The sequence below is a fragment of the Urocitellus parryii genome, chromosome 6 (genome assembly GCF_045843805.1).
Source record: "Urocitellus parryii isolate mUroPar1 chromosome 6, mUroPar1.hap1, whole genome shotgun sequence".
NCBI lineage: Eukaryota > Metazoa > Chordata > Mammalia > Rodentia > Sciuridae > Urocitellus > Urocitellus parryii.
In genome coordinates this window covers 79,985,450-79,997,918 of record NC_135536.1, presented here as the reverse complement: position 1 = coordinate 79,997,918, position 12,469 = coordinate 79,985,450, and the positions used below count along the sequence as shown (strand labels likewise).

The window sequence follows — 12,469 nt, the reverse complement described above, 5'->3', positions numbered from 1 at the left end:
GTTCTCTAGTTTTACTTTAGTTTTTCAAGACCACGTTGGCTATTGTAAGCATTTAAATTTTCCAAAAAAAATTTTACTATTCATCTGTTAAATTTTATGAAAATTTATTAGATGTTCACTTGGGATTAAAGTTTGTTTGTTTGGTAGAAGGGATTCAACCTAGGGACATTTAACAACTGAGTCATATCCCCAGCCTGGTTTTTTGTTTGTTTGTTTGTATGTCTGATTTTTGCTTTGTTTTGAGAGAGATTTTTATTAAGTTGCTTAGAGCCCCACTAATTTGCTGATACTGAACTTGAACTTGTCATCCTCCTGCTTCAGCCTTCCTGGTTGCTGAGATTACAGGCATGTGCCGCAGCATCTGGCTTGAAGATGTTTTATAAAATGATTTGAAAAGAAAAAAATTTTGTTTCTGTGTCTTTCAATTTGTGTACATATATTTTTTTCATTTAGGCCTTATTTCACTTATTTTATAAATATTTTACAAATTTCAGTAATTAGTCTTGCATATATTCCATCACATTTGCTTATGTAATTCTATTTTTGAGATTTTATTTTGCTGCAAAACAAAAAGTAGATGTATACTTGGTAGGATCTGTTAGTGATAAATGATTTCAGGTTTATTTTTTAAAGTAACTCTCAACCATTTCGAAAGTAATATTTTATTTATTATTTTCTGGTTTGTATTACTGTTTAGCACATTTAAAAATTACTCACCTTGATGTGTCGAATCATAAAAAGAATGTAATGATTAGCCAAACTTTTCTTAAGGAAACAATTATTTTAGTCACTTCCAAGAGTGAAGGTTGGAGCAGACATTCTTTGCCTTGCCATCTTCTTCTGCTGGGCTGGCTTTCCATTTATTTTTTTCCCTCCTTTTTCCTGTTTAAGCTTTCAAGGCGGCCTTCCATCAGTCCTTCACCCTGTGTAGGTTCAAAGCCCTATCAACAGTGCTCTCCTAAACTCAAGGTACTAATAGTGGGAGCTCTAAGCAAAGGCACTCTGGACTTTCTGAGTAGGAAATGACCCAGATCTAATTCAATTTCCCTTCTGGGTCTCAGATATAATTCCATCTTATCATTTTATTTCTTTATATTTTAATTTTTTTTGTACTGGTATTTGAACCCAGGGGCACTTAACCACTGAGCCACATCCCCAGCCCTTTTTCATATTTTATTTAGAGACAGGGTCTCACTGAATTTCTCAAGGCCTCACTAAATTGCTGAGGCTGGCTTTGAACTTGCAATCCTCCTGCCTCCAAAGTCACTGGGATTAAAAGTGTGCACCACTACACCCAGCAACTTATCATTTTAATTAATTTAAAAATGTATTTTAAATATTTTTAACAAGTTCATTTTGTAATCAAAGGATTTAGAATCTTGAGTGTGCTGCACTACAGACTAACGATCTTACACGTTTTATTAAATGCAGTATAATTCCACCAATCATTAGATGCGTATTTCACCTTGTGTTAAAGACATAGAGGATGTTCTATAACCCATGACTCTGAGATTATGCTCTTGCTGTTTACTAAGGATCAATAGACTTCCATGTGGTTTACAATAGCCTATATTCTAAATTTGCTTTTATGTCTCACTTCCTTTTGTTTTAAATTTGCTATGTACTATTTTGATACAAATACTTTAAAAAGGGTAAAGTGACATTGTATATTACTCAAAATAAAGGAGCATGCTTTTGTTTTTCTTTTATTTACTGAGGTTTCAAAGTTAGCTATGCATACTTATATTCACAGCATTTAAGGTGAAGATTTGCTTTTTGTGTTTCTGTTGAAATTGTCCTTTACATGAATTTTTCCTTATACTCACTTTACTTTTGAATTTACTGACATTTGCCTCAAAGATTGGAGAAATTAGAATTATATTTCCCCTTTATTAACTTATATAAATCATAATTTATTCATAGTATTTAAGTAAATAATGTATAAATCTATTAATACCATTAATTTTCCATACCTATTAAAACAATTACTAAGAATATTCATTTTTTATATAATTATTCTTTCACCAGTAAACCGATATTGAAAGTCTAAGGGAAAAATGTTCAATGATTTCATATGTCTGTTTTTCTGTAGGGCTCATTGTTTTTATTAGAGCTATTATAACACCTTTAACTGCCAGTTTAAAGTAATTTGGTATTTTTTTCCTCACTGGTTATGTTTCTAACATAAAAAGTAAAAGAAAGTATGATACACAATCCATTCAATCTATCTTACTATAGTATTTAAAATTTGTGTTAATTACATAGTGCTCAACTCTAGAAGTTCTGTGTGGAACTAACAGGACTGGAACCATAATTTTCTCATGGCCCCTTGCATTTTCTGGTTTCTCAGAGTGTAAATAATAGGATTCATTAAGGGAGTAATAACAGTGTAAAATACAGCAAGGGTTTTATTACTTGCAAAACCACTGAAAGGCCAGCCATATATAAAAATACATGGTCCAAAGAACAGAGTGACCACAATGATGTGGGCAGACAATGTGGACAGAGCCTTGGAGAGCCCCCCAGATGTCCTTTGCTGCACGGTGACCAGGATGACAGTGTAGGAGACAAGCAAGAGGATGAAACAGATAAAAGAGAGAAGCCCACTGTCAGCAATGACAAATAATTCTAGGGTATAAGTTTCAACACAAGCAAGCTTGATCACAAGGGGAAGATCACAAAATATGTTGTCCACAACATTGTTGCCACAGAAAGGCAAGTTGACTGTCAATATCATCTGGCTCATAGTGTGTATAAAACCAATTATCCATGAAAGTATCACAAACCGATTCAGCAACTTGTGGCTCATTATTGTCCTGTAGTGCAGGGGTTTACATATGGCTACATATCTGTCAAAAGCCATGATTATCAAAAGCGTCATCTCAGCACCCCCAAAGAGGTGCATAAAGAACATCTGGGTCATGCAACCCCATAGAGAGATAGTCTTGTGTTCAGCAAGCAAGTCTGTGATCATCTTGGGTGTTGTGACAGTAGAGAGACACATGTCCAACAAGGAAAGGTTTCCAAGGAGGAAGTACATGGGAGAATGAAGAGCAGAACTAACTGTCACAGTGACCATGATAAGAATGTTTCCCACCACAGTAGCGCCGTAGATCAAGGAAAATGTCACAAAGAAGAAAATCTGAAGTTCCCATTGTCCAGAAAATCCAAGTAAAATAAACTCAGTCACAACAGATCCATTTTTATGATCCATTTACCCAATTCAGAAAGTATCCAGAAGTTCTTTATATACAAAGAGAGAAAAAAAGAGCCATAGTTAGCACCAATATTTGTAGGAAGATTAAACTTTCAGATAAAACTTCAGGCTTTGTTGCCATCTTCATAATATTTTGAAAAATAAAATGGGCTTCAGAGTCAGCAAACAAAGAAGAGTGAGGTATTGAGAATGTGTAAACATGGAAAATTAAAAAAAAATTAGGAACAGTGACTAGGAAGTATGGTGTACTTAGAAAAGGGAGTGAATAAAGATATGAAGATGAGTAGAAAGCACCTCTTCCTTTTTTTCCAAATAACTATAATTCCCTCTTATTTTCATTTCTACTCAGGTTTCAGTCAAAATATTGTCATTATCAAAAATACCTTAATTTTCCTACCTTAGTTTTTTTTTTAATGAATAAGGTAAGACTTAAATTGGTGGGCAGATAAAATGATGAAACATCTATAGGTCAACCTCCAAGAGCAAACCAAGAGGGCACTGAATAATGGGATACTGCCCTGTGGTGTTGGTGGGTGGGTTTTTGCAGAGGCACAGCCAGCACACCATACATCTTGCACTTTTGTGTGACATAATTATTATGTGCATGAGCAGGAGTTTTGGTTTGGGGACTTGTATGGTAATATCAATAATTAGATGCAGTTTGGAGAAAAATAAGGGTTGGTAATTGTTAGGTGGAATGGATATATCAACTATAATTTTGGATGAATAAATAATACATGAAATTTTATGCCCTCTGATATGAAAATACACAAACTTGAAAAAGAAATCAATATAATTAAGCATAGATTGATTAAGTAAGCCTTTTATTTCAGTGGGAAATTTGGCATTCACTTATGCTGATGCTTTCCCAGTTTTGGCTTCTTTTATTCCTCTCTTCCCTTTTCAAGCAAGTTTTTTGTGTTTGTTTGTTTGTTGTTGTTTTTTCTGGTGCTGGGGATTGAACCCAGGGTCTTGTGCATTCGAGGCAAGCACTACAACTGAGATATATCCCTAGCTCCACAAGCAAGTTTTCTAAAAAATATTTCTTCAGGTTTGTGTTTAATATGCTTATTCTTATTGTGTGAATATACAAAGACAGTATAAATGGAAAAAAAAGAAATTATATGGTTCTGACAAAAATTCTATTAGTAAGGAAAATTTTCTAATAAAATTTTCTTTTTTTTAAAGAGAGAGAGAGAGAGAGAGAGAGAGAGAGAGAGAGAGAGAGAATTTTAATATTTATTTTTTAGTTCTCGGCGGACACAACATCTTTGTTGATATGTGGTGCTGAGGATCGAACCCGGGCCGCACGCATGCCAGGCGAGCGCTACCGCTTGAGCCACATCCCCAGACCTCTAATAAAATTTTCTAATCACACATTTTATTATAATTACTTTTACTTTTACTTACCAATTTATTATGTTTATAAATTGAAGGAAATTGAAGGTAGAGGGAACTTTATAATCATTTATTTCCCATACCTTTTTAATAAGTGAGAAATCAAGACTCACACTATTAAGTAAATCTTCCCAGGTCTTATAGACAGGATTACCCCCCAAAGAGATGCAATAAATATAAAAACAATTGATGTGAACATTTCTACTCTTACCTATGTGTATACAAAAGATATTACTTAAGATAAAAATAATTGATTCAAGAAAATATTTGCTTCTCCTTTCATCATAGCCAATTAAAGAAAATGTAAGTTCAATTCTCAGTGATTTTGTTTGGTAAAAATTATACATACTTTTACTAAAGCAGAGATTAATCTCAAAAACATAATACTCAGTAAATAAGCCTGAAAAAGACTACTTCCATTTATATGAATTCCATTTATAAATTTGGTGTATATGAAAGACCTAGAAAAGTCAAACATAAATACAGAAAGCATGTTAGTTATCTTATTCTGGAAAGTATCTACAAATAGGTATATGAGATTTTCTTTTTGTGGTGATGAAAATGATTTAAAATAAGAGTATGGGGATGATTGCACAACTCTGTAAATATAATAAAAATCATTGAATGTGTACTTAAAGTGATGAATTTTATAGTATATGAATTATATTCAGTAGAATGTAAACCACTATATATACTTTGTTTTTAACCTTCAATTAAAATTAACCTTAAATTAAAATTATTATTGTTAAATTAATTTTAATAAATTAATTTAATATTATCATATGCAATATTCCAGTTCTATACAACTGCTTGAACTGAAATATGTTTCACTCTCAGGCACTCAAGGACACACTGTAAATCGAATCTAGTGTAGTTTACAAATTGCTTAAGATCCTCTGTTTGAATTTGCATTTTTGGCTGCCTGTTATATTCGGAAGCTTGCTATTCTGCTTTTTCTGCTATGTACAGCATTTATAGTAAAATTCCTGAATCATTTAAATTTTCTTCATTTTTTTGAATATGAACATCTTCTAAAGATTTCTCCCTTGAAGTTCTCTAAGATCTCTTTTCTATTTATGATCTAATAATCATCTTTATGCAAAGATTTTCCAAATATCTGGTTTGGATCAACAATTCTCTCACTCCAGCTCCTCCTCCAACTGTCAAAATGTGTTTATTTGAAAAAATATACTCATTTACATGTTCTACTAACTATGAAATTTGAAGAAAATAAATACCTCCAACTGGAAAATAACCTATGTGTTGCTAGATTTTCCAGTGTTTTCAACAATGGTATGAGTTTTCTGTTGCATCAAGATTAATCTTTCTTACCTCTATTCATCATTAATCATTAACAATATAATTCTGACTATCATTTGAGATCATATTTCCTCTCAGTTTTCACAAAAATTGTTGATCCCAGTCCACTGTGAGTCAGAGAGGGTTTGGTGCCTCAGAATCCAAAGCCTTTCGCTGATAACCAACTCAAAACTAATTAAAACACCACTATTAAACATCTAATGAATTATCCCTCTATAATATTTTCACTTACCTTTTCTAAAGACAGAGTATGAAAATCAACATTTCAAATGATTATTCAGTATGTAATGTCTGCTTTCTATTTTTTGTGATGCTTTATGATTCTGTATACTACTTTCTACCTCTTTTAAAACGATGTGAGCCACTTGATGTGGGGCAGGAAGCAGGGGGATTTGCTGGAGCTCTGGGAATCCAAACTTCAGTGGGAGTTGTTAAAATGCTGAGACTGCCACTTAGTATGACCAAGATAGATGTTTACAATTAATTTATGATCTTGTAATAAACTGGGTTCTCTCTGGGTAGTGCCTTGTTTAAAATAGCCTTGAAATTGTTGTTTGATTAGCTGCAATATAGTGAGTGTAGACAATTTTGTTTAATGGAATTTCCCTTCCATCTTATTACCCTAAAGCTATCCTTTTTGTTTCCCCTACCAACTTTGTGGTAATTAAAAAAAAACACAACATATTTTCTAATACAACTTCCTCAATATAAATAATGTATGTGTATATTTTATAAGTTTATTATTAAAAAGATATATTATATAAAATACAAAACACCATAGTAGAGGTTTAAAAGAAAATTAATTATGTTAAATAATTAAAAATTCAAGAAATATAAAGTTTGAAAGAAAATAATTTATATTAAATAACTAAACACTGTATGTTACAAATAGTATAAATAACTTGTGTTCATAAAAGTAAAAAGTTTTTAAATTTAGATACTTTGATTAGAGATATTCAGAGACTATCTTTATGGTGTAAGAGAGTTTCATACTTATTACCAAATTATAAAATATTATAATAAGTACTTATTTCACAATATTTTTCACAAAATATTGCTTTTGTGAAATAATCATATTGATGATTCTGTTATACTCTGTACCATAAATTCTGCTTCAATAACTTTCCTAAATAGAATTCAGTGAATAAATTCAATTTGGTTGATATCTGTCATCTATCCACAAGTCCTTATGTATTTCCAAATTCACCACATAACCTATAGCTTAATGTAGATTTTTCTCAGAGATATTGATTTTAAAGGAATAATTAAAACAGATGAAAATTTTATATATAAATTATACAATCATCCATGTATTTATATATAGTTTGATAGTGTTTACTGACAAGTAATACATTTTATGTATCACCATATCACCCATTTGTGAAATTGTTGGCCATCTATATTTCTTCTTTTGAGAAGTGTCTGTTTCTTTCTTTTGCCCATTTATTAATTGGGTTATTTTGTTGTTGAGTTTTTTAGTTCTTTATATATTCTGGATATTAATTCACTGTTGGAGAACTAGGAGGCAAAGATTTTCTCCCTCCTGTAGGTTCTCTCTTTATGCTATTTTTTCCTTTACTGAGCAGAAAGTTTTAAATTTGATGTCATCACACTAATTGACTCTCAGTTTTTTTCTTGCACTTTAAAGTAATGTTAAGGAAGTCAATGCCTTTGATGATATGTTGGAGTATTGAATCTATGTTTTCTTCTAGCACTTGCAATGTTTCTGGTCTAATTCCTAGGTCATTGATTCACTTTGAGTTGACTTTTATGACGGGTGAGAGATAGGGATCTAGACTCATTCTTCTACACATGATATCCAGTTTTGCCAGAACAATTTGTTTAAAAGGCTATCTCTTCTGTATGTTTTTGACAATTTTGTCAAGGATCAGATGATTGTAGATTTCTCTCTTCAGTTTGCATTCTTTTCCATTGGTCTTCATGTCAGTTTTGATGTCAATACCAATTTATGTTACTGTAGCATTTAGTATGATTCACAGTCTTGTATTGTGATGCTCTTTTTGCCCAGGATTGCTTTGGCTTTTCTGGGTCTTTTATTTTTCCAAATAAATTTTAGGACTTTTTTTCTAGTTTGGTGAAGAATACTATTAATATTTTGATAGAGATCACATTGAACCTGTATAATGCTTTTGGTAATATGATCATTTGGATAATACTAATTCTGCCTATTCAAGAACATGGGTCGTCTTTCAATCTTCTAAATTCTTCTTCAATTTTTTTTCTTTAGTGTCCTTTTGTTGTAAATGTCTTTTACCTCCTTGGTTTGATTTATTATCAAGTAATTTTCTTGAAGTTATTGTAAACAAGATTAGTTTTCCTGATTTCTTTTTAGTGGATTCATTATTGGATTATAGGAAGGAAATTAATTTATATATTTTGATTTTACATACTGCTACTTTGCTGAATTTATCAGTTCAAAGTGTCTTCTGGCGTAGTTTTTTGAGCCTTCAAAATATAAGATCATATCAATAGAACACAGATAATTTGACGTCTTCTTTTCCTATTTGTATCCCTTGAATTTAATTCTCTTGCCTGATTGATCTGACTAAAATTCCAAGGTTTTGCTGAATAGAAGTGGTAAGAATGAATATACCTGTTTTGATTTTGATTTTAAAGGAAATATTTTTAGTTTTTTTTTCCATTTAGTATGATTTTGGCCTAGGATTTGTTATGTATATAGACTTTACAACATTATCATTGGGCTGAGCAATCATTTTGACTTTTCAAGGCTGGACATACTGTAAGTAATGCTAACCTCGCTGTTTTGCTGGTGGAAATAGACTCTTGTTGCCCCTGGTACCCAGAAAGTAGTTCTTTAATTTCAAAGGATTGGGAAAATATAGGTATGAAGCTTCATGAGGAGCCAAGAACTCCCGTGTTTGTGTTGCATGTTTGGTATCTTTGTGGTAATGCTATTTCTAAGTTCTCTCTTTCTCTTTCTCAGCACGTGTCCTCTTCCTTAGCAATGGCTGCCAAAGCATCCTTTAAAGAGGTGTTCCCTCCACCATCACTTTCCCCCTCCCCCGTTACATCTTTTTTGGCCAAATGAGAAATGCATACTTCAGTTGTTTGCCCTATTAAGCTAAATCCTGCTGGCCAGCCAGAGCATGAACAATAACCTTTGCTGTATTTAAAGAATTGTGATGCACTGTTCAGGAAAGTAGCATAAATATACTTTTACCCTCAACTTGATTGAGAGACTGGGAATAGGATATGCCTTGGTTCTTAGTGGTTGAAAGGTGCTAGTTAAGATGGTTACATTGATTATGATGATCTTTTCAGAGTTGGGCAATATGTTACTTTACAACAAGCTGCCATTGCTCAAATTAGAACACTTGTATATAAAGCATGACCATTAGATTCCTGACACGCAAGAGCCCTCTAACTCATTTGCAATAATCAGACAAGCTTCTGAGGAGCCTTTCATGTTTTTTTTCCCCCACGTCTTTTGAGATGATCATGTGATTATTGTCCTTAACACTATTTATATGGTGTGTTACATTTATTTATTATCAAACCAATCTTGCATTCCTGAGATGAAATCCACTTGAACATGGTGTACTATCTTCTAATGTGTTTTTTAAATGCAGCTTGAAAATATTTTATTAAGGATTTTTGCATCAGGGATACTGATCTAAAATTTTCTTTCATTTTATCTGGCTTCTTCCTGCTGGAGATGGGTGGAATAAGGGATCCCCTGTTAGAGATCTGGAAGAGATGAGGATGTGGGGGGTATTTTAGCTCCTCTACAAACCTGATGTTTGTGGCATGAGGTGAGGTGTAGAGGTGGGGAAACTTCAACATCATCATGGGTGATTCCTTCCTTATGGGGCTCAGGAGAGTCCCATTGTGAGTGAAAGATGAGAATGGCTTTTGCATGTTCTTAGGAGGTGGTCTTGGCTAGACAGATCACCTTGACTACAAGTTGCTTCTGAATAAAATTAACAAGGCAGAGGTAAAAGTTATTACAAGAAAAAATGAGTATTATCAATCCTGATTGACATCTTAATTGTGCTGCTGAGAAGAAAATGAATTCAGTTGTGGATAGATGAAATATTCTGTAAATATCTGTTAGGTCCAACTGATTAATATTTAGTTTAGTTCTAAAGTGACTTTATTTAATTTATATCTGGCTGACATATCCCATGGTGTGTTTAAATCATCCAGTATTATTTTATTAACTTCTATTTGATTCTTTACTGAAACGTTTGTTTTACATATATAGGTGCACCATTGTTTGGGGTATAAAATATTTACAACCATATATCTTGTTGAATGATTCCCAAACAGTATGCAGTGACCTTCCCTGTCTCTTCTATTAATTTTGTCTTGAAGTCTAGTCTGTATTATATAAGAGTAGCTACTCCTGCTTATGTCTGTGCTCCATTTGCATATCTTTTTTGATCCTTACACTTTAAGTCTGTAGAATGTTTGCCTAAAAGGTCAATCTATTGTAAACAACATATAGTTTGTTCTTGTGTTTTAATCCAATCTGTCAATCTATGACTTTTGATTGGAGAGTTTGAAAAATATATACTACATGTTATTGTAAGGATATAGTTTTTGTTTCCAGTAATTTTTATTTATTTATAATGCTTATTTCAGACTAGATTCTCCTTTGACTATTCTTTTATTGCAATTCATCCCTATGCTGGTTTTTATTTTATTTTTCATTTATTTACATGAAATATTCCACTGTGTTTTGTAAGGCAGGTGTGTGGTTATGAATTACTTTGCTTTCTGCATATTATGGATGATTTTTATTTCATCTTAAAGTCTGAATGATTGTTTTACTGGATATAGAATCTCAGTTGGCACTTATTTTCTTTAGGGCTTAATATATTTTTTCTAAGCACTCCTGGCTTTAAGGGTACCAGTTGAAAATTCAGTTAAAATCTGAATTGGGTTACCACTAAATATGGCCTTCCCTTTTTCTCTTGTGACTTTTAAAAATTCTATGTTTATTCTGTATATTTGGTGTTTTCCATTATAATGTGTTTTGGAGAGAATTGTCTTGATATTGCTTATTTGGGGTTCTCTATGCATCTTGTACTTGGCTTTAGTCTAATTCCTAAGATTTGGGGAAATTTCTGATTCTATTATTTCCTTGAAATAATCATACATTCCTTTTTTTGTATTTTTCACCTTTTTCTATGTCAATATTTATTAGATTTTTGTTCCTCTTCGTTTTATCCCAGATTTTTTTGAATATTATGGTCATGATCTCTTAATAACTTTTCTTTATTGTTGACTTTATTTTCAAGATTATATACTTTGTCTTCAAGCCCTGAGAATTTGTGTGAAAAGTAGTCTAATGGTGAATATTTCCATCAAATTTTCAGTTTGATTTCTTAGTCTTTTCCAGGATTTCCATTTGGTTCTTTTTCAAAATATCTGTCTTTTTCAAATCACTTGTAGTACATTTAGTGAAGATTCTAAAGCCCTCCATTATCATATGACAATATTACAAGGAAAATTATAGTAATTCATTGATTTTAATTTTCTTTTTAAATGTTTTGCTTAACATAATGAAGTCAGATAATAATTCTCTATTATATAGGCATGTCTTTAGATTGTCAAGTCCAGCATTAATAGTAATTGAAGTAAATTCATATTGTGAAAAAAATGTTTCTTAGCAATTTTCAATAGTTTCAGTCAGCTTACTCTCAATTATGATAATTAATTATCCTACTTTGCAATTTGACAGAAGTTCATAGTATACGTAGAATTGTTGCCCTGCCATTTTATAGCAAGGATTGTATTCAAAATACACTTCTTCCCCTTAATATCTTACTTTTGGTGGATTTAATAAGTAATTTTTTTCAGCTCTCTAATGTCCATTAACTCTCTGGATGAATAGAATGCTTCCTTCTGAATTCCTCTGACAATTATAACAGAAAAAAATTCAGCTATTCAAACTTCACTTTTATTTTCTGGCAGCATAAGTACTTATAGAGTAGATAGTATTCCAAGAAATAAGAAAATGGTTCACAAGTAGTTCACAAGGAACTAAAAGGAGGCCTTGATATAATTATTGAATGCATCAAGTCTCAAACCTTTATTGTGTCTATACATGAACTTGTCCTCAGGGAGTTCAAAGTCCTATCATTGGAGACCTGCCCTGTATAATCCATGCTGATATGAATATGCCATGAGTCAACATGTTCTGTAATGATTGCAAATTTCTCATAAAAATTACCACCTGTTCCAAAAAAAAAAAGAAATTATACTTTTAACAACTATTATATAATTGCTACACAGAGAAGTCAGAAGATAATTTAATGCAGAGATAATTATATATAAAGGCAAGAAAGCATAAAATATTCTCATGTATTAAGTAAACAAAATAACTAGTAGATTTGAAGTATACCATATGTCGGAAGGATGATGTCCTTATCTTTCTAATAAAGACAGAAAGGTTAGGTCAAGAACTTTGAAAGATGAGAAATATCAATCAAAGCAGTTTATCATACATTCTATTGTTAATGAGCAGTTATTTGCAAGATAAAGACT

The 12,469-nt window shown here is 32.0% G+C and overlaps 1 protein-coding gene across 1 annotated transcript; it reads right to left on the bottom strand.

The window, feature by feature from the left end:
* Positions 1-2,293: 2,293 nt before the first annotated feature.
* On the bottom strand, positions 2,294-3,214 carry LOC113176190 (olfactory receptor 4L1-like). Its single transcript, XM_026380626.2, has one exon. It carries the CDS (start codon positions 3,212-3,214, stop codon positions 2,294-2,296), a length of 921 nt encoding a protein of 306 aa, XP_026236411.2.
* Between the last annotated feature and the right edge of the window lie 9,255 nt (positions 3,215-12,469).